Source organism: Lagenorhynchus albirostris, chromosome 3, assembly GCF_949774975.1.
Source record: "Lagenorhynchus albirostris chromosome 3, mLagAlb1.1, whole genome shotgun sequence".
NCBI lineage: Eukaryota > Metazoa > Chordata > Mammalia > Artiodactyla > Delphinidae > Lagenorhynchus > Lagenorhynchus albirostris.
The window spans coordinates 70150131-70174208 of NC_083097.1; the positions used below are offsets into that span (position 1 = coordinate 70150131).

Sequence of the window (24078 nt, forward strand, 5' to 3'; positions counted from 1 at the left end):
GACATTTATGGAGCCCACTACGGTCAAGTACTCTGCCAGGCAACGGAGATATAATCACCCATAACAAATCCAAAGTCCTTGATTTCTTGATGTTTATATTTCAGTTGGGGCAGAATTTAACCAATATTTAAAAAGACAAACATCATATATACTGGATACTACACAAAAGAATCATATACTTAGTGAGAATGAGAGACAAGCCTTAAGGTATTAGGTTACAAAACCTCTCTGAGATGACATTTGCCCAGCAAACTAAAGAATAAGAATGGAGTGTGAGAGCATTCCAGGCAGAGAAGAGTATGTCCAAAAGCACAAAAGCATGAAACTCAGAACAATGCAGTAACCAAAAGGGCAAGGAGGCAGTAGCACCATGTACAAGGAGAAACACATGAGGAAGGCTGAAGAGATAACAGGGAACAGGTCATGCAAAGCCTCTTGGGTCCATACGGAGTGTAGATCTTATGCTAAAATAATGGTTTCAAAGCAAGAGAAATAACTTGATTTACATTTTAAGATTTCTTCTACTGCTCTGTGAATTAGAACAAGGCAAGAATAGCACGGAAATATATTTCAGAATCAACAGTTCTTGTAAGGTAAGGAATGGAAAGAAAGGATGGAATGAAGGATAATATTTACACTTCTGATTTGAGGAAGATGGTGGCACATTTTCTGACATGGAGTAGAGCAGGAAGAAATCAAGAATTTAAACATGCTGAGTTTTTAAGTACCTATGAGACATGAAGTGAAAATATCAAGAGGGCTACTGTATATTAGAATCAAGAGCTCACAGATAACCTGGGGCTATTACATAATTGTGGTATTTAAATCCACAGGCATGAATAAGGTCACCTAAGGGGAAAATGAAACATGGTAGAAGGCTAAATAGTTACTAAGGAAGTGGGAAAATCCAGTTCATGACAAGTATGTAACAAATTCAGCGTTGATGGAAAACAGGGAAATAGGCCCCAAACTAAGGAATAGATATGGGAGGGGCTTTGTTTTTTAAGAAGGAAGGGAGGCAGAGTTGTGACTCTTATTTGTTGTTGCTATTATTTTTAATGGGAGACCTTAAAAAAAAAAGTGTGCTAACAGGAATAATCCAACAGAAAGGAAGCAATTAATGGCAAAGAAGAGAGGAAAGGGCCAAAGAAAAAAAGTCAGGGTGAAGGTTAGAGGGAATGGGATATAGATCACAAATGCTGGAGTTAGGTCTTGATAGCAGGATACCTCCTCCATAGGCCAAAATTAAAATATATAAACATTAAAAAAAAAAAACAAAGAGAGGCTGCACGTGTAACAAGGGTTGTGGGTTTGATGGCATGAAGATGAGAGCAACAGGCTCCAGTTTCAAGAGCTTAGAGTGAGGCTGAGGCAGGCATGTATAAATGAAGAGAGGATTTGGGTTGAGAAAGCTGTCTGAGAAGTGGAACACACAAAGACTGCCAGGTAGCATGTAGTAGCCATCTAAGGACATGAATTCAAAGTGAAACCTAAAGGTACAGTTGCACAATTTTCTTCAACAGTCAATGCTTCATACACAGTTTGATTTCATATCATATGATTCCCATCTACTATACTTTAAGTTCTGGTCTCAATTTTTGGTCTTTTCCTTTGCAAAATGACTGCAATCTGCTTGCCCCTGATGCACTAGGCCTTTCAAATATGGGCTTAGAAGACAGATATAAAAGTTTATCAGCCTTAGATTCGATGTTAAATAATGGTTACAAAACCACAATTAGAGAAAAATGCTTTATGTTAAGCAAAAGAAGCATGATGTAAAATTACACATGAAATAATCACATCCATGAGGGGAAAATATGAATAGAAAAAATTAGACGGAAATACAACAAAATTTACACAGAGATTGTCTTTAGCTGAGAGGAATATAGTTTGCTGCCTCTTATTTTTCATCAATTTACCATCTTTTTCTACATCATAGGCATGTATTGTGTTAGTAATAGAAAAAAATTTAAAAACAGTAAGTATTAATAGAATCTCACTACAAAACTGAACCTCTTACATTTAAGTTAAATTGTGTTTTATGACATTTGCTTTGGCTATTTTCACTTATATTCAGACTGTCAGCAGTGTCTCAGATAACAAAGCCAACTTGGTGTTATACTCCACTAAATCACTGAAATAATTTTTCAATAATTTTCTTGCATAAACCTTTTACACAAAGTAATATCAGGCTACAACCTTTCTTACTAAGGCAGTTCAAGAGCACTGAAAAAACATATACCAGAAAATACAGAATGTACTGACCTAGATTCTTTAAAAAAAATTTAAGCAGCGATGCCATTTCAAGCAAACTACTTAAAAATTTTTCAGAAGTAAAAATTTCAGAAATTTAAAATGAAAATCTGAACATGAACAAATATGGAAAAGCTTAGTATTGAGAGAAAGCTAAAAAAACTTTAACACATAAATAATCATACAAAACTCTTTCACAACATAGGCCACAACATAGTTTTAGTCTCCATTCTAAATCTCTAAATAATAATTTAGAAGTGAAAAAAAAAAAACACTAAGGGAAAACAAACACCACCTAAAACCTAGAAAACCTTTCAGTACAAGTAACTAAAGTATCATTTATTATACATATACATTCTCTTGTTATTTATTGGAAACTTTACTAGAATATCATGACATTCTGGAGCTGGAAGTTAAGACAGCTAAGGGAGGAAAGCAAGGACTCAGGCATTCCATAAGGGTAGTAGCTTAAGGTTTAAACCTTTCCCTTAGGTCATAGGTCCCACTTACTGTGCATTTGAATAGTAGGTTTCTCTCACCAAAGGAAATTTGTAAATTCTTGGATCAGGCAACAGGCAAAAAGAGTTAAGAGCAATTGAATAGGGTGTTTTCACACCTTCTTTACCCAATATAGGATGAGACAAAATCAGAATAAATCCAACCGTAATATATTTTGAGTCAGGGACATATGAAGGGAAGTAGCTGACCAAAGTGAGAGCCTAGGGGAATAAAGGGGTAGAGAAAAATGCATAAGGTTTGAGCTGAACAATCAGGAAAATGGAAAGCAGGTTCAGCAAGGAAGCTATAAGGGAGAAAAAGCAAAATCCTACTCCTCATGCAAAACCCACTATTCAAATGTACAAAGAATGTAACCTATCACTTACCTCTCCATGAAAAGAGGGGCCAAGCAAACTTCAAAACAAAAACGAACTTTAATTACATTAGAAAGTAGAGAATACTTTGGCTACAAATCAGTGGTATGCTGGACATGATAAAGAGCTAACGTCTTTAGGCAACCTGAGCAATGGTTAGAACGAATGTTCCTTGCGTTAGGGAAAGCAATTCACAGTAAAGGTAAAGAGAAACCAACTTTCCACAATTTTTCTTTCCTTTGGGGAGGAAGGAGAGAGTAGAGCAACCTAAGAGCACTAGACTCTTTGCACCTGAGTTTTTCAAGGTCGGTAATACTTGCTCACAGGTTATGGCAAGAAAAATTTTGCTACTTAAATTCTTGTTAAAGCAGGAATGGCTCAACAGTCTGATAGCTATATAAAAAGGCATGTAAAACAAGGAGAACTAATAACATTTTCTAGAAGAAAAACATTTGTCTATTAAAAAAACTGGAAGAATGCAATACAAAATAATTATAATTTAGTAATGTGGAATAAATTTAATCTCAAATGGTGAGGAGAGGTATAATTGTAACAGATGATATTTCTTAAACTCTTCTTCACACTTAGCATGATTTTGGTAATCAGAAAAATGCTGATGTGCCTTTTAACTTAGAATAAAAGGTGACTGTAATCCTAGAGAAGCCAGAAGAATAAGTAAAGAGTAAGTAAGTAAAGAGAAACCATATACTGCTTATAACCTGAGGATATCTTCTAGAAGGCTAAGCACAGCTAGGGAAAAAAGGTAGAAAAGAACACCCTCAATAAATTACTCTATAAACTGCCAGCAGAAGTCACAGTGGTTGTAGAAAAGTTCAACTCCACCAAATTCAAACCTTGGTTCAAGTATGTCTGTTCCAGGACAAGGGTCTGGAATTTGATGAGCAGCCATAAATCAAATAATTACTAGACTATGAATCAGACTTCCAGGGTAAAAGGCCTGGATCTGTTTCATTTTTCAGTATGTAAACAGGAGTAAAATTTTCTCATCTGTAAAAATGGCGACATGGGCTTCCCTGGTGGCGCAGTGGTTGAGAGTCCGCTTGCCGATGCAGGGGACATGGGTTTGTTCCCCGGTCCAGGAAGATCCCACATGCCGTGGAGCGGCTGGGCCCGTGAGCCATGGCCGCTGAGCCTGCGCGTCTGGAGCCTGTGCTCTGCAACGGGAGAGGCCATAACAGTGGGAGGCCCGCGTACCGCAAAAAAAAAAAAAAAAAAGTGGAGACAATATCACCTACAGCAAAGAAGGACTAGGCACTTACCAATCCTGCTTTTACTTCCTAGGTACAATGAAAAGTGTATTTCCCAACCTGTTGTGCACTTTGGCCTTAACCAGTCATAGGGCTCCAGACTATGTAATGTGGGCAAAAATGATATATCTACTTCTAAGCTTGGCCCCTAGAATCTCCTGAAAAATCCATAGCCCACTCTCTCTCTACTTGCCAACCGGCATAGCATCTAATAGAAGGACTCCAAGCAGCAGAAGGAACAAAGGAGCCACAAGACAGAAGAAGCCTAGAATCCGTAAGTAACCACCTGAAGGATAGCTGAATCCTTGAATCATCATTTTGTGAAGGATCTACACAGAGAGCTGCCTGACTGACCCCTCTCAGGTACCCCCATTTGACCCTGATTCCTGTCTGAGGAACTGAGTGAGAAACTTTTATTAAGTTCAGACACCAAGATTTCTGAGGTCATAACATATCCCAATACATCTCCTTCTTCCAAGTTCAGCGTGTAGAGATCCAAATGAGATAACAGAAATAAAAATTTTATCAGTACAAAGTTCTATAACACTGTAAAGGTAATATTAATGGAATTAAACCAGGCTAAAGACTATGCATTATTTTTTTGAAAACTAGATATCTACAATACTAATTACAATATATAAATGTTATTTAACAAGAGCTAGAAAACTACTCAATTTTTAACATAAAAAATCAGCAGGTTAATTTATAAGCAAAAACTGCTAATTCCTTCAAGGTACTGACTTCTTCAGGAAATTGGCAGGCTTACTCATTAAGTCAACATAAGTCAAACAGGTGCCACTTCACACCTTCCATTCTAAAAGAGACAGAGGTTGATGAGAGATATGGACAGAAACTAATTTACATGATAAAAAGAGAAGCCATAACTTTTAAGGAAAATATGAATACTTACAATTTGAAGATATACTAGTGGAATAAATATTAAGTCGACAGATACCGAAACTAAAAAGAAGTTTCTTCTGTCATACCCATGATTAACCTATCGTGGTATCTACACATCTATTCACTTGAATAGTTCTATTAAATAGCTATTCAATATAGTCACTCCCAAACCATCCTACACTATTCATAATTTTAAAAGTCCTCATAAGCCTCTCCCTTTAAATTTCTTCAAGTATTTTAGAGCCGATAATCTCAGAAGGCCCTCAGATCTTTCTCCTTCAACTCAGCCACATCATATGGTTTAAAATGCAAACTGTCGTTTCTGATCAATAATATTTTTACATAAGCAATTTAGCAGAGATTTTAGATTTTCTTAGTATTAAAACAGTATCATTTCATATCACAAAAGGTTGGCAAAACAATAATTATCCCAAAATGATAAAATCAATATTGTTATTCAACAGAGTTAGGCAACAACATGGAGCAATATAGCTTCATGACCTAAAAATCTCAGAATTAATATTAAAGAAAAACAGATGATCTTAAGAACACAGAGCAAAACAAACAAAAACAGAAAGGAAATGAAACTAACTACAGCAGAAGAGTAACTATTACTAGAAAATCCTGATTGGCATCCTTGGAACCTGATTTGGAATTAGAGACAGCATTAATTACCACTAAAGTTAATCTATTTATAAAAGCAAATCAAGATCACGAAAAACATCAACTTCACGTTTATTTTTGAAGGTTGAGCACCTCTTCAAATTAGCAATATATATACTTATGACACATACTTGTCAAATGAGTAAAGATTTTAAATATATTGTTCCAATATTAACAAAGAGAATCAGTTTTCAAGCTCTGAAGTTTTAGTTTTATAGAAACAAATGCAATGCAGATTATGTGAGAAAGTAGAAGTTGCCTATAGACTAAAAAGGCACATGACTGCAAAGATCTTTAAAGCTGAAAGAGACCTGGAAGTCTCCCTGGAGACTCATCATAAACAAAATCTACAAGTGTGCAATTCTTAGTAGAAAACAAGCTACCTTAATATGTATTTTACTTAGTTTATTAATTCAGATTCCTTTTATTTAGAATTAATGGTATTTTCCAGCAGATGTTCACCCTCTTTCATGATCTACGAAAAAGGGTTTTTGCTAAGCAAAAAAAGGAAGCAAGATTGCACAGGGCATAAACGTACACAGTTAAAAACTAGTCACAGATGATTTACTTTTTTCACTTATAAATAGCTTTGATGAAGCTTTTATTTAACTTTACTAAAACTTTAGTCATTATTTACTTTGCTAATAAAATACACATTTTTAAACTGCTGTTCTCTCACGCATTCCACACACGTGTGTGCCTATCAGTATTCAAAAAAACTTTTTAAGCAGTCTAAATAATATTTTCCTATTTAAACACTGATATGGAAAAAGTATAAAGCATTAGAGAAAAAGAATATACTTGAAACTAGAAAATAAATTTAAGCTTTATGGATAGAATTGCTTATTATTGGTCTTGCAATATATGAAATCATTACGAGGATAATAGCTATCCATTGCTTTCTAACTTCAAACGGTCTAATAAACAAAAGAAAACTGATATACAAATCAATAATAGAATTTGGTTATTTATTAGAGACAAATAATTGGAGTAAAACTATAGTCATGGTACCAAATCTATAATTTACCTTTCATAATTATACAAGATTGTGGCATGTATTTCTGTATGCAGAGTTTTATGGCTTTTGCCTCACTACACCTCCTATATTTAACTTCTTTACTTTTGATTTTATTCTTTTATTGTACAAATTTCAGCAAGGTAACTTACCTCCTCTGCAGAAGGAGGGGACAGTAGTAAGCTTAAAGTGCAGTAAACAAAATTAAAATCCTACAAAACAACTTCATCGCCTCCTTACTAAATTAAAGTTTAAAATTATTTTCAGTAAAAAAAGGGCCCCTAATTCTCATAACTCTCAAGTAAGTCACCAATAATAGGATATGTGCTTTGAATCACTTTTTCCAACAATGGTAAAAATATTTAAGCACTTCGATTTATAGTCTCTTCCTCTTGTTGACCAACTTTTGTTAAAGGTAACTAGAAAAGTCATGTGATAGTTCCAGTGGCCATGGACAGAAAGGGATAGAGAAGGAAGGGACTAAATTCTTGACCATGACCCAATTACCTTTGTACTAAACAGATAAACTACTAATATCTCAAGTAAGAGAAATAGGAAGCTAGATTTTCCTCATTATTTTCTTTTTTCATGTTTTTAGAAAATTGGAATTAGCACTTAACTTCTAGGAAGTTAATCAGCCTGGTAAACTAAACAAAGATTTGAAAGTGCCAGTCAGAATCAGCCTATCCTTGCCTTACCTGCCATTACAGAGTAGCCATCGAGCAAGAGAATAGTGAGGTATAATCTTCTGCATGACACTGGCCATCACCATGGTAACAACCAGCTGTATACCTATCACACCCTGTGTAAAGAAACAAACAAACAAGTTTAACAATGAACGAATTTAGATTTGAGGACACTGCTGAAAAGCTTTCTATACATTTTGAAAATTATACTTTAAGAAAGATGGATTTACTACCAAAATACATATTATTCTGCCATTTAGGTATTCAAGACCACATATGTTTAAATTTAAAATACATGATCCCCTCTCATAATCCTCTACAAGTTAAAGTAGCATACACATTCAAAATCTATTCCCAAGAAACGTTCTCCATTACTTAAGTGTACCAAAATGAAGTGAAAAATGGTGATTTTGTTTTTTTCATCCTTCTCCAAAGTTACTCTATTCAACACACTTAAAACACTACCTTGGCTAGGTCTAAAAGCAGTATGCATTTTTTTAAATTCTAGGGTGGTAGTGAATGACTAAAGAGCATTAACTATAGTAAGTGTGATGGAAGAACTGGCCTGAAAGTCACTAGAAAAAAAATTTTAATTAATACTGTCATCACCAACTTCCAGTGGGTGGGCCATCAACAAGGTCCAAAAATGCCCGTAGTTTGCTCTCATCAATCCCTCTCTTGTTCTCCGTAATACCTAATTCAAACCTTCTCCCATCTCCTCACACCTCCAACTTCCCTCAAACTTTTTTAAAAAATTCTTTTTATTGAAGTATAGTTGATTTACAATCACAGCAAAGTGATTCCGTTATACATACATACATATATACACACACGTATATTCTTTTTCATATTCTTTTCCATTATAGGTTATTTCAAGATATTGAATATAGTTCCCTGTGCTATACAATAGGACCTTGTTATTTACCTATTTTATATATAGTAACTTGTATCTGCTAATCCCTAACTCCTAATTTATCCGCCCCCCCAAACTTCTAACTCTCTACTCAGTAGAGAACATCTTCCAGTTCACAGAGAGAAAAACAACAGCATCAAATGAGAACTCTCACTTGCCATGGACAAGCTCACAATCACTTGCATCTGCACCCTTCTTCTTCCACACCCTCTAGAAATAACAGAGCATCTTCAGTATAAAGCAAATCCCTCTATCTATGCTTCAGAGCAAATCCTCTCATTGATTTTCAGGAAACTTAATCAATGAATAGCTTCCCTCCAGTATCTTCCTTAATCTCTTCTCTATTTAAATCCTTCCTATCAGCATTTTAACACCTTTCACCTTTCTAAAAAATACCAATAATTTTCTCTTATTCTACAGCCCTTCCCTTCTTCAAATACGTAGCCACTTTGCAAAAGACTTGTTTTCACTGTTTCTATGTTCTCATATGCCCACACAGTTCCCATCTGACTTCTGCTTCAGCCCATTCCATTAAAACACCTACAATCACAATCACTTCACCTTGCCAAATTATCCTTCCTTATCTTAAATCTCAGCAGAATCCCAACAAGGTCTACCAAATCCCTTGCTTTACTCCCACCTAGATGACCATTTCTTTATACTCCTCTTTGTTGGCTCTTCCTCTATCTAAGCAGTCCAAAAATAAAGTTGAATTCCTTCCTCAATGCCAAACAAGTGCATTTAAAAAAATGTTAAAATGTTTTTTAAAAAGTAGTATAGTTTATCTGGTTTAAGAGCATGGACTCTGGACCCAAACTGCCTGGGACAGAATCTGCCATCTACTGGCTGCATGCCTTCTGGACAGGTTATTCAAACATTCTGTACCTCTATTTCCTCTTCTATAAAATGAAGCTAATAATTCAACCTACCTACTAATCAAGCTGTGGTTACTAATTGTGCCTGTTACAGAGTAAGCAGTCAATATGAATTAGTACTACTGTCATTATTATCACTACTATTGTGGGATAATTTTTTTTAATTTCAAGAATACAAGAGACTTTGCAAAAAATAACCAATGTTACTTCTATAAAAAATGAATTTAAAAAACAAAATAAATGGAATCATACCATAAAAAATGACATGTCTCCTAAGTGATAAAAAAACACAAAAAAATTTTGCAAACATCAGGTTTCATCAACTGTTCAATAGGTTGTACACCACTGTAACAAATGCACTATCATGATGTGGGATGTTGATACTGGGGGAGGTTGCACACATGCCAGGACAGGGGATACGGAACCCCCTATACCTTCTGATCAGTTCTGCTACAAACCTAAAACTGCTCCAACAATATGAGATTTTAAGAAAAATCAAATCAAATTTATTCACAGAGAAACAATATAAACAATGTCAAAAGACTAACTGGGAAAAGGTATATGTAAATCATATCACAAAGGGATAATCCACTTGTTAGATATTATATAGAGTTCTTATAAATCAATTAGTAAAAGAACAAATGCCTAATTTAAAAAGAGAACAAAAATGTACTTACTGTTCTTTAAAAAAGTAAAATGGCTCTTAAACAGGACTGTTTTTAAAATGCCTTTGAAACCTGCCTCAACTCTGGTTTCACTGTGCATATTTTAATGCCTTAAATTCTATCAATTGGGTTAAGATTCAGACCATTTTTACATTCACCTAACATCAAAGGTTACATTTTTACCTTTTTTCTTTCACATTTCCTATCACTTGAATTTACTATCCTATTTTCTATGTAGATTGTGATAGAAGTTCTGCAATCTCCATACAATGAATGCCGCTACAAAGAACTCTTTCAGGCAGAACAAGGCCAAGAAATACATTAGCAAGTAGGTCAGAAGGTTAGTCTATTTGAGATTATAGACTTAAAAGCAAAAGATAATTTTTTAGCCAGGGAAAGTTTTGTGGACAAAACTAGAACCTCAATCTAGCCTTGAAAGAAATGTGATAGTATCACAGTATCTTCAAGGTCATCTAGTACAATCTCTCATAAACATATATAACAATTTATTAAAGTGTAAACTCCTTAATAGCAGAAATCATATCTTAGTCACACCTAATAAATGTTACAGGTATTAAATGGCATTTCAGAAAGACTGATCTGGAAGATATATATATATGATGGACTGTGATGAACTGGGAAAAAGAGGCATCTTGCCAAACTCTCTCCTCTTACTCCAAATCACTAAGCATAAACTGCTGATAAACCCACTACTGAAGAATGTAAACCATGTGAAGGCAAAAACAATCAAAAATCAGCAAATTGGACTGACTAGAATTAAGAATAGCAACTAGGCTTCTGCAATGATCCAGACCAGAAATGATGACGCTTTAAATTACTGTGGTTATCTCTGGTACTCAGAAGAAAAATGCATTTTAAGGATATTGTTGAAGAATTCAGAGACTGATGGTACATTGAGGCAAAGGAGGAACTAAAGAGATCAACCCCAAGAAAGGCAAACTCATTCTCAATGTTGTAGTTAATGTTTGACTAAAAAACATTCAATGGAAAAGTGTAACTTCACTCCATTCATTTACCTTACTATGCCATTTCCATCTTTTTAAATGAAAATACTTTCTCAAAACCTCATCTACATACTGGGTTAAATATATTGTATAATAGAAGTTTTCTTCCAACTTTCTAATAGAAGTCAATAAATCTTTCTGAGAATGAATCAGCTGTTAGGTGACTATATATGTGGTACTGAAAGAAAATATGTTGCTTTTTTCCCAATACAAGAATCTACCTAATTTTTTGGAGAAGTAATTTTTAAATTATATGGAATATATGTCCCCAAAGTTATTCCTTTTCATACATATTTAGAAAAGAGTCCTCGGAATATATTTTCAAAATGGCAACCATTTTATAGAATTATATGTTATCAATTTAATATATTATTAATACTAAACTTAGATCAATTTTTGAGACATTACTATACAATTGACAATTACAGTGTTCATGCCAGGGATTAACATATTAAAATATAAAGTACTCAATTCATTAACTAAGAGACACAATCATTTGAAATTTAAAAACAAGTCATTTAAATAACCTGCCTTCACTGACCAATTTAAATGTCTATGTATGTCTAAGTTTATACAAAACAGAATTTTTGAAATGTTTAAAAACCAAATTTCCTGAATATTTTTCATTATTTTTAATTAAAAGATAATGCTTAGGGGCTTCCCTGGTGGCGCAGTGGTTGAGTGTCCGCCTGCCGATGCAGGGGACACAGGTTCGTGCCCCGGTCTGGGAAGATCCCACATGCCGCGGAGCGGCTGGGCCCGTGAGCCATGGCTGCTGAGCCTGTGCGTCCGGAGCCTGTGCTCCACAACGGGAGAGGCCACAACAGTGACAGGCCCGCGTACCGCAACAACAACAACAACAACAACAACAAAAAGATAATGCTTAAGTAAATTTAAGCATAAACAAACATAAATTTCATAAGAAAAAACTATTAAACTGGGTAGATATGCGCTGAAACGATAAAGTCCATCATGGCTGAACTCTCAAACACACAACCATATGGGTCATTGACCCAAGTGGCCTTAATGGTTTTATTAGGGCCTCAAAACAATAACTTGACCAAAGAGATGGTTTCTGTCTGGATTCATTGCCCCTAGGCCCCAATTCTCTTGATAACCGGAACTGGGGAAAGTCAATTATGAAATAGCTCATAAGCACCCAAGAAGGGTGAAACACTGGGGCAACTTAGGTTTCAACCTTTCCACATCTATTAACCTGAGGCCATGAAGAGCAAGAAAAAGTTATTTGCCTTTAGTCTACAGAAGAATGATCATTTCAATTTTTGTTAGTAATCGTTTCTGGGTAGGTTAAAAAAATTCTTACCAAGGAAAATTAAACAATTCTCCAAGAAATAAAATATATCAAACAGCAGTATTTTACCTTGCTTGACAATAAAACTCCCCAAACTTAAAAACAAACATCTTGCAATTTATTTTTTAAGATTTTTTTTTGATGTGGACCATTTTTAAAGTCTTTATTGAATTTGTTACAATATTGCTTCTGTTTTATGTTTTGGATTTTTGGCCGCAAGACATGTGGGATCTTAGCTCTCCGACCAGGGATCAAACACAGAAGTCCCAGCAATTTTAAAATTCAAACTTGGAACAATATTATGTCAACCTCGGCGGAGTTGACATTTTGTTTTGTTTCATTAAACTAGCTCTGCTGTTGACAACAGACTGAAACAAAGTATACATTGTTTAGCATCAGAAGGCAAATCAGCATACATACTTGGGACTCACACCACCCAAAGGGTTTTAATTATCACCCCCCTTGAATAAGTAAGAAGGGAAAAAAAAAGAAAGAGGCTGTTACCCAATGATGTTGCTATTTTCGGTTTCTTAACTTTTTACATATTTTAGTGATAGCTAGACATGTTGAAACAGACTTCTTAGAGATGCTCAAATGATTTATACTGTAAAGAAGGGGCGAACTTTGTTATTTCAATCTAGATTCACATAAAACTGAGAATTCACACACTGAGCAGTTAAGCAAACCATCTCTGTACAATTTACAAATGAAGAAGTCAGGGTCCAAATAGCGAAGACCACAGAACTACTCAGTCACAGACTTATCCAGAACCCAGACCCGTAATTTCCAACCGAATGCACTAAGTCATTTCAGTGCATTCAATGAACATTTATCAAGTAACACACTTCAGGCACTGAACCACCTGCACACAATAGGGAGAAACAGCACAGTCCCTGACATCAATGAGCAACCAGTCCACTAACAGAGTAAATGGACCCTTACAATACAAAGTTATGAGACAACAGGTAGAGGATTCTATGAGAACACAGCAAGAGAGAAGAGAGAGAGAGAGTACTGAGGGCAAAAAGCTGTGAAAGGGGATTGTGGAAAGTAAAGCATGAGTCAAGACTCGGTGGAATCAGCTTGATGAACCATCAGTGATATCTGCTTCCCATAGGATGACAGTAGTCCAAAACCAGATACTAAAGCACAAAACTTACAGGTTTAGAATTTAGCCTGGAAACAATAAGGAAACCCATGAAAAGTAATATAACCAGATCAGTATTTAAGAAAAGTTGCTCTGGATACCATGTAAAGACTGGATGAGGGATAACCCAGCAGCACTAAGACAACTGCCCAGGTATGAAAGGAGGAACTGCACTAAAGGTAGTAGCAGTACTGCAGGAAGGAGAGGTGCAGCCTCTCTTACGTTGGTGATAAGAACTATAGAATCACTATATATTATAGTGACAAATGAGTTAGGGTCTTGGCCAAACAATGTTAAAAATCTATAAATTCAAATTATGTCACTACAGAAATTATTTATTTATATCTATAAATGAGAAAAGCAAACAAAAATTTAATTAACAAATATAGGCTGTCTGCCTAACATACATCCAATATCTTACTGGCTATTATTAGAAACTTGGCAAAGGACTTCTGTGTTTCACTGACTATTATAACCCAAATACTCAGAGCAATGACATTTAGAATAATTCAACGTACATAGTAGGGTTGAAAGAATGAATGACACTACTACAAAACAATCTGTCTTAACAGAACTTAAAATCCAAGATTATCATATTAGGTAACAACAAATATTATTAAGACAATGTTGGAGCACAAAACTGCATAGTATTATGAACAACAGTTACAAAAATTCAAAAAATTAAATACAAAAGTTTCATAGAGTGGATGAGTAAACTGAAATCAAGGAAGGGACTTCCAGGCTAAATGACAAATGTGAACAGAGTAACCATGGGACAGCAAAAAGCTTAACTCAACCAAAGCAGACTTTAATATATGACAAAGAATTGTGAGAAATCAGATGAAGACAGAATTTCAGATTGTTAAGAGTCTTAAAAACCAAGAGGAGGCATCGAGCTGAGGTGTCTATAAAGATCACCTTGGAAGGCTTTTTAAACAGTCAGGGGTAGGAGAATAAAATAATACAAGTAACATATAAGGAAAATTAGACACAGCAATATATTGAGCAATTAAAGAGAAAACCTAAGACTAAGGTAGAAACAGTTGAAACTAGGAAGGAAAGAACAAAACTAAAACTTGGTCAGTAGAAAACCAATCAGACTTTTGAGTGTGACTGACCACGAAGGAAAACAACTATAGAATAAAACAGGAATGTCTCAAAGGTTATTTCAGGATGTTTTAGTTTCAGTGACTGGCAGAATCCTAAAGCCACTGACAGAAAAGTTGTAGGCTGAAGGGAACTCAAGAAAGTGGACTAACAACCCTACCACAGGCCTCCCACCTTGGCTGTATCCTCAGCCATTCAGAACACACACAGAACATGTTTCTCTGGTGCAACCAATTCTACATCAGACAGACTGGCAATAATCAGATTTGTAAGAGTTCTAACAACTAATATACAGTGAAACATAAGCTATCAAGTGAATCAGATGCTCAAGTTCACTAAGTGCTCCACTCCATTACTGTCTTAATGATACACTGGAAGTCAAATTATAAACAGGCTGCTTGGTACGTAGTGATTCAGAGCAAAAGGCATCATTGAGGGATATTTCATTCACGTAGCAATGAAGTCTGAAGAAATACACAAAACAGCCCTCTAGAGTATAAAATACTCCAACGCTAAATAGTTCTGGATAAGTATGTCCAATTCTGGCTATTTAAACTGCTTTTCTAGACTTTCAAACGACAAAACTACTTTCCAATCCTATTTCTTCAGGCGAAAACCTATCTAAAATTTTCTCTATCTTTTGACATGCAAATACCATTGATTTGGCTACAATCTAGTCTACCTTAGGTCTTGCAAACAATCCACATCTAAGATCAAGGTGAGAGGACAACTTATTTCTTCCATCACGTGTTGATTTTATCAAACTCTTAAAATGTTAACCACCCCTCATGCCACCTACAAATAACATGTGATAAGTGGTATGGTAGAGGTCAGTGCCCAGTGTCATGGGAGCATTCCAAGAAAGGGAGTGATTAAATCTACATTAGAGAACTGGGAAAGACTTGTTCACAGAGGTGACATCTAAACCAATGTCACAAGGTTAAAGTAGTATCCCAATGTCAGACAGGAAAAGAATACAAGTTTAGACAGATACACTTATTTGTACCAAGAATGTAAATGGCATGAGCTGAAATAATGAGCAGTTCCACACAGCTAGATTTTGGTATGGGTTGCCCAAAATGGACTCTTCTGCAGGTACTCAGAAATAAGTCAAGGATCCTAAGCCTGGAAGTAACTAAACCAAATATATTTTGGAAGGATAACTCTGCCACTACAGTGGAAAAATCAAGTGGAGGGAGGGTAAAAGTAATTGGAAGCAAAGAGCTAGATTAGATATCTGCTGAAATAGTCCAACCAACACCATAAAAGCCTAAACTAAAACAGCTTCAAAAACAAGAGCAAAATTAAGAACATTTTTTTAGAGGAAAAAAGAGGAATTAGGCATGAGGTTAATAATTATCTCTGCAAGAAAAGTATCAATAGGTAAAGATTAAACTTAAGTGATTATGTAAAGATAAAATGAGAATAATGGCCATAATTATTCCTTGGAAAAATTAAGCAGTAAGAGGAAAATACGACAGTTACTAGAAAGGTTCACATATAAAAATATACATTTGTAAGGGGGAAAGTATACATACTTAAGGCAAAAGGGAAGGAACCAATATAAGGGGGCTGCTAAATATTCTAAAAAGGAGTTAACTGTGGGTATTGCTTATGAATCAGAAAGAGATGAGACTGAAGGCCTAAGTTGAAAGTAAAACTTTATGAGACCTTGTTCTACTGAACAGAAGCACAAAAGGTATAGAGATGTATTAAAGTGAAAAACTGAGGTCTTCAAAGGTTACATAACTTGGCTGGGGTGGGATAAGGAAAAACTAGGTCAAGACTTTTGATGCCCTGCTTTCCACTGGACATAGTCATTTTGGAAAACTCATTACATATCATTTCAAAGTCCTCAGATCATTCCCTAAAAACCATGATGGGGTGGGGAGTTGATCTGTAAACCAAAAGAGGGGAGGGGCAGCAAGTCGTGAGAATTTTGACATAAAAGTTAACGGAAGAATTGAATGAATAATTGCCAAGCAACTACAAGTCTGCATGACTCAGTAACTCAGGTACAACATCAGAGAAATGAAAGATGTGGAGTTAAAGGTTAAATCTGCAGGATAATTAAGTAGCTGGTCAAGAGAGCCAAAGAAATGACCAAAGTGGACAAAGTTTGAGAGATCTTGAAAAATAACCGCATCCAGGTCAAGATCTTGGCAATGTGACTGAGAGGATGTCCAGAAACTTAAGAAAGGTCTGATGAACTTACACATGTAGATGACTGACAAACCCAAGCTGCATTTTTAAAAACAATTACTTCCAGTAAGTTCTTTAATAGAATTGAGGGCTATCTAAATTTCACCCAGAAGAGAAATTCTTCCACATAATGCCAAAGCAGATAAAAGCATACAACAATCATGAATAGGCAGGGAGAATTCCTCCCCGCAGACCATCCCTAGAATCCCAGGGTTCATTATACAGGCTATCAATGGCCTTTATCTGGTTTTATATCATAGCTCCAGCCCTTACAGACACAGTAAACAGATCTGAAAATAAGGAGGCCTTTGCTAAACAAATGAAATGAAAATAAAAGGTTTTGGTAGGAAAGCAGTTAACGAATATGAATAAAGTCACCTATTGATATTTAACAGACATATTGATTGAATCATATGAAATCAGATATTTGTTTTGACCTACAAAACAGCAATTTCATATGGTTCAAATTGTTACTACAAACATAATTATATACACATAATATATAGAAGGTAAATTGACAGAAAGGGAATTGGAAAACACAATCACCAACAACTATGATTTGAACTCAAACGACATGGGTTTTCAAATTTAAATGTTTACAGAATTAGTCTGGTTTGCCAACATCGATGTTTTGCACCACAAAATTTAATTTCTTTAGAGTAAAAAGTACAAGCAGAAATTTTTATTGTTTCCGAATTCAGAATAAGAAATTTAATGTACTTTAAAACTAAGGTCCAAAACCACAAACCTTCAATAAAATGCCTTGGTTCACCCTAAATATCTTAATTAGACCTACAACATAGTAGAATGCATGAATTTGACATAACTATATTCAGTAATAGCAGTCCAGATTTTCTGCTGAAGATGATGATAGAAAGCCGTTTTTCAGAATTTGATTAACCTCTGGAAAAAACTTTAGATATTTTTCTTATGATATAAATTGATAAGGCAAAGTAGGAGACCAACAAGAAATAGAGTGCAAAGGGGCTTCCCTGGTGGCGCAGTGGTTGAGAGTCCGCCTGCCGATGCAGGGGACAAGGGTTCGTGCCCCGGTCCGGGAAGATCCCACATGCCGCAGAGCAGCTAGGCCCGTGAGCCATGGCCGCTGAGCCTGTGCGTCCGGAGCCTGTGCTCCGCAACAGGAGAGGCCACAACAGTGAGAGGCCCACATAACGGGGGGGGGGGGGGGGGGGGGAATAGAGTGCAAGGATCAAGATGCTTTTTCCCAAGAATACGGGACACTCTAATTAAATATAATTCATAAACCATTTTATTAATTTCAACATCATATGTGTTGAAATTAATAGTTGTTTATTTTATTTTTTTATAAATTTATTTATTTTGGCCTGCATTGGGTCTTCATTGCTGCAAGCGGCTTTCTCTAGTTGCATTGAGCAGGGGCTACTCTTCTCTGCAGCACGCAGGCTTTTCATTGTGGTGGCTTCTCTTGTTGCGGAGCACGGGCTCTAGGCGCACCGGCTTCAGTACTTGTGGCACGTGGGCTCAGTAGTTGTGGCTTACGAGCTCTAGAGCGTAGGCTCAGTAGTTGTGGCTCGCGGGCTTAGTTGCTCCGCGGCACGTGGGATCTTCCCAGACCAGGGTTCGAATCTGTGTCCCCTGCATTGGCAGGCAGATTCTTAGCCACTGTGCCACCAGGGAAGTCCCTAGTTGTTTATTGTAAAAGATAACTTTCCAGTTACAGTAGGTTGAATAAATTATGCAATATCTCATGTGAAGCAATACCATACAGTCATTAAAATGATGAAAACTTAAATATTTTTAAAGATGTTAACAAGCTACTTTATCTCTAAGCAAAACAGGCATAAATGTTTTATTATAATACTGATAAGTAAAATACAAAAGGTTTAATGTAAGACATCCCTAAATTCTGCCACTCTTCCTTAACTGTAAGAGTATTTTCTGACAATATAAAAAATGTCCCTACATATCTATACTCAAAAAAGCTATTAGTCAAAACTAATAAATTTATATTTGACATTTACAAATCATCTTGCTTGTTCTAACCAATTCCTCCTCATTCCTCAACATTCATTTCCTCTATAAAACCTTCCTGGCTACTAAAAAATATATGCATAACTCCAAAACAGACTTTATCATGCTGAGCTGTAATTTAAGGGTCTCTCCCCCACTAGAACTGTACTTAACTCATTTCTTAGCCCCAACCCCATTCCCAGGAAAGTGCCTTGCAAGACAGGCTTTCATTACAAGTCGAATATTTACTTTTTAGATGAAATAAAAGGATAAAACATAAATTTGCCCACTGTTCTTCACTATATTCAGTTTCCTATACATGCCAAACACTGAACTTTATTCACAATAAAGAAGAAAATAATTCACTTTAAGACTGAAAGACAATATATCATGCACTCTGCATACCTCAGAGTTAAGAGCTGTAGCTATTTTAGGGGTGGGATAGAGAGGGTGGGAGGGAGGGAGAAGCAAGAGGAAAGAGATATGGGGATATATGTATATGTATAGCTGAATCACTTTGTTATAAAGCAGAAACTAACACACCATTGTAAAGCAATTATACTCCAATAAAGATGTTAAAAAAAAAAACCGCAAAGAGTTGTAGCTATTTTTACAAGATAATCCTCTCAATTTAATGCAGTAAATATTGCAAATACTTTCAAACTTTGGTAAGTGTGCTAATAAAGCTTTATTAAACAATTCAAAATAAAAATTTCAGCTTACCTCTAAATTTTAAGCCAAATACAAAAGCCAAGAAAACTTATGTGCACCCCTAATATTAACTGTTAGAAAAATTCATTCACTGTTAATATTTTAATATGTTGGATAATCAAACACTAGAATCGAGGTAGTTCTGTCACTAACTAGCATTAGTACAGCAATCAGAGAAGCCCTCTCTAGGACTCATTCCTTATCTACAAAATGACAGGAGTTGGCAAATGATCTCCAAAATCTTAAAAAAGCCTACTGATGATGACTGTAATACTTTAATTAAATAAACAACAGATTGTTGGCATTCACATATTTACCATTTCTTAAGCCACCATCAAAGCCTGTGATATGTGGTTATTGCTAATGGGAATGAATAATTATCACTTCCTCATAAGAATTAAATGAGCTAATATTTATAGGAGACCTACATAGAAATCAGAGCTCCAAGTTAATGTAAAGGAGTACACCTAGCCCACTGCCCAGCATTCTTACCTCAAATAGTGTTTTGCAGGAATTTCTCTTAGATTTGTGAACGCCAGAGGTTCTACAGTCCTTTTTTTTTTTTTTAAACTTAGCTACTTGGCCAATTCTCTTATTAAATGATTCATTTTCTTTATGATTTGAAAAAAATTTTAGTGACTATCAAGAGAAAGAACTATGATGACCATAACTACTTCTGACAGTAATGATTGAGAAACTACTGAAGTCAAGAATAAGTACTCAATAAATGTTAGCCGAAATCAAATTAAAAAATAGTTTTAAAGAATTAATGTCTCAGTTAAAGTTACTATTTACACTACAATGAATTTTACCGAAGCTTTCTTATCTGTCCCTCCTGACTGGAATATATATTTCGTTGGCAATTCTAATTGCAGTTATCCAGATTCTTTTCAAATTCATTTTTGGCTTAAAATTGGACTAGGAAGGGCTTCCCTGGTGGAGCAGTGGTTGAGAGTTCGCCTGCCGATGTGGGGGACACGGGTTCGTGCCCCAGTCCGGGAAGATCCCACATGCCGCAGAGCGGCTGGGTCCGTGAGCCATGGCTGCTGGGCCTGCGCGTCCGGGGCCTGTGCTCCGCAACGGGAGAGGCTGCAGCGGTGAGAGGCCCGCGTACCGCAAAAAAAAAAAAAAAAAAAAGAAAAAGAAAGAAAAATGGCCATAGCCTTAGCAGTGCCTTATCTGTGACATTAACTGATGGCAGTCTACTATCATATATCTATAATATGGAGCTTGTTGAAGTTCCTACTTCCTAAGTAATTTCTACTGTTGGAGAAAAGTCTCCCTTTCTCTAACCAATGTCCCTTAGTATTTCCATCTCATCTCTTCTTCACAATCCAAACCTCTCTACTTCCAAAAATTTATTGCAAAGATTCATCATTATCATCTAGCACTTCTATTTTTTTCCCTAAAGGATCTTTATAATAAATATCTAGCTAGATAGATAGATAATTAGTTCATGGTCTGTCAGAAGTTACATGGGGAGATAACTTTTACAAATTCTTCTAGCAGTAAAAACCTTTACTAGAGTGCTGAATGTCTGGGAGGGAAGGCAAAATACTCTACAAGACCACATTCTTCTTTGCAACTCAGGGAGGGAACAAAGTTCTAGTTGCAAGCAATAGGTAATCCAAGTGAAAAGAAAAGAAGCAAGCCAATCCTGAGAGCCCTCAGGAAAAGAAATGGGCTGTGAGACAGGCTTGGAACAAATGTGACACACTACATGCTTAAGCTGATAAGAAATTCCAATTCACCACAGGTCCTCATCCCCAGTTCTCTAATTGCTCCACACTTCATCAGTGTTACTAGTTCAACCCCAGGCCTAAGGGAAATTAATGCTTTGGCGTGAAGGAGTGCCAGTTAAGGTAAAAGGAATATGACAGAATCCTTATTGTGACTTACTGCAGCAGTGTCAGATGTATTTAGCATCTGAGTTAGAAATGCCAATCATTAGCGCTACACATGACAGTAATAATTAATTTCTCTAATACCATGAGATGTGATACTAGGTAGTAACTAAGTTGGGAAGGATTTTCTAGAAATATAATCACTAATTATAATATTACTTCTATAGGAAAATGTTTTTGAAATTCAATCCTTTCATAAGTTAAAACTTATCAAAGATAAACAATAAGATTGGCACAACAGTACAGTGGCCAAACAGCCTGATTTAGAAGTCAAATTCCACCACCAATAGATGTGATTTTGGATGAACTACTCTAATGTCGCTGTGCCTCCATTTCTACATCTGTAAAACAGAGGTTAAAAAAAAAAAAGGAGGTAAAATACGGAGATTAAAAAAAAAAATAGTAGGAAGTTAAAAAAAACCCAAGACTGAATAACTTTAAAAGTATTTAGTTAAGTTAATATAAGTAGAGTAGATAAATATTAACTTTAAATAAATGCAGCTATTATTGCTATTGAGGAAAAGTAACACTCAATTTCTTATCTACCTGACATATTTCCACTTACGCTTAAAGACCTAGTCATTTGTGAAATCCTTCTTAAACTCCATACAAATTGAATATTCCCTCCTTTGTTCCCTCAATGTACATTTAACTAAAAGTACATCAATAATATTCACAAAATCACACATCCAGAATCACAGAACCTTGAAACAAACTATGGAGGTCATCTAGTTCTGGTTCAAGCAGACTTTCAATATCATATATTTATTGTATTCTTCCCAAAGTCATTTTTAAAGATACGCATGTTTGAGCAGTTGGTTTTTGTAACATCTTACAATTTTTAAAAAATAAATAAAACACTATAGTCAGATATTAAAATCCTGAGCTTCAACATCAAAGTATCAAAGGTGAAATTATTTCAGGTTTTCCTAAATCTTTGTTTATGGTCAAAACACAAAAGATATTTAATTTACTTTAACAAAAGAATTACTAAGTCTGTTTAATGTAAGTAAAGATACAATGTAAAATCAGAATACTTTGAGTGAATAAGTTATATTCTCCCAAGATCTGTAATAACTTAAAAGACTAAAAATATGTGTCATAAAAAATGTAATCTATTCAGTAAAATATAATATCATCTACTAATATACGATTTTAAAACACACATTTCTATTATTTTTCTGTTCACTGCATGGAAAGATGATAATACATGGCTTTATTGAAAGATTCCCACTATAGTTAAAGAAACTATGAGCTTTGTGCCTGACACTATAACACTTTTTTAGGGTGCAGTTCATAAACACATATTCAAAGATACCAGGTATACAGGCTGAATACATATATGAACTCAAATCTATTTCAATGTCACCTCCTCATTGTGGCTTTTCCTGAATGCCCTATCTAAAATAACCACCCCAATCATTTCCTTAACTCTGTTCTACCTTTCCTTATTGTATTTACCAAGACTAAAAAATATTATGTCTCATTTGATTATTGTCAGACTCTCTCAATAAAACATAAGGTCCATAAAGACAGGAATGTCTCTGTTTTATAAACAGTTATATTTCTGTTGCCGAGAACAGTACATGACATACAGATACTGCTTAACAGACAATGAATGAATGATTGAACAAATACTTTTGAAGTAAGAGCATGATTTTTAAGTGTTTGGTGAAACAAAAGACATAATCATTTCAGTTAAAAACAAGAGAATGTTCATCTCACCAGGACCTTAAAAAAAATTTTTTTTTCTGTAACTCAAGGGTAGGTGGTACAGAAAGAGTAGGAGGGCAGTGTACAAAACGGGTTTATTTCTTCAAAGTTCCTTTGGGGCAAGTTGGTGTTCATTCTTGACTTAGTAACATGGGAAAACCATGGCACAATAGTAAGAAAATAATAAATTCTCTCTTAAAAAATGAACACTTTAGAATATGTTCTGATTTTCTAAAATCAACTGTATTTGCTTTAAGCTTCTATCCCAGAGCAAACAAACGAATTAATTATCTAAAAAGTGGACAGAGCCCAAAGTATAAACCAGTCTTAAGAATCAACCTTGGGGCTTCCCTGGTGGCACAGTGGTTGAGAGTCCGCCTGCTGATGCAGAGGACGCGGGTTCGTGCCCTGGTCCGGGAAGATACCATATGCCACGGAGCGGCTGGGCACGTGAACCAAGGCCGCTGAGCCTGCGCGTCCGGAGCCTGTGTTTCGCAACAGGAGAGGCCACAATAGTGAGAGGCCCGCGTACCGCAAAAAAAAAAAAACAGAATCAACCTTGAATCAACCAAATGCTAACCAAGAGAACAGTCTCTATGATTATTTGAACTAAGCCTCTTTTGGAAAGAATTAGTAAAGAGGAAGAAAAGTCAGAGAACTGAGAAGAGGCCCAAATCTCTGCCACTAAGTGGCAAACTAATGAAACCTGACCAGAACCCATCCTTCAAACTGTACATTCTGGGCCATAAAACATTTAACTAATTAAAAGGATAGAAAACATACATTGTCTGCCCTCAGATCACAATGGGATTAAACTAGAAATCAGTAACAGAAAATAATTGGAATATCCCAAAA

At 35.6% G+C, this 24078-nt stretch overlaps 1 protein-coding gene across 5 annotated transcripts in view; it reads right to left on the reverse strand.

The window, feature by feature from the left end:
- Positions 1-24078, reverse strand: part of TMEM161B (transmembrane protein 161B) — a 69368-nt gene that overhangs the window by 40837 nt on the left and 4453 nt on the right. For all 5 annotated transcript variants that reach the window (XM_060146149.1, XM_060146153.1, XM_060146151.1 and 2 more), the window contains exon 2: positions 7670-7773. In XM_060146149.1, coding sequence (XP_060002132.1) covers positions 7670-7773 — 104 coding nt within the window. The remainder of the gene's footprint in view (positions 1-7669; positions 7774-24078) is intronic.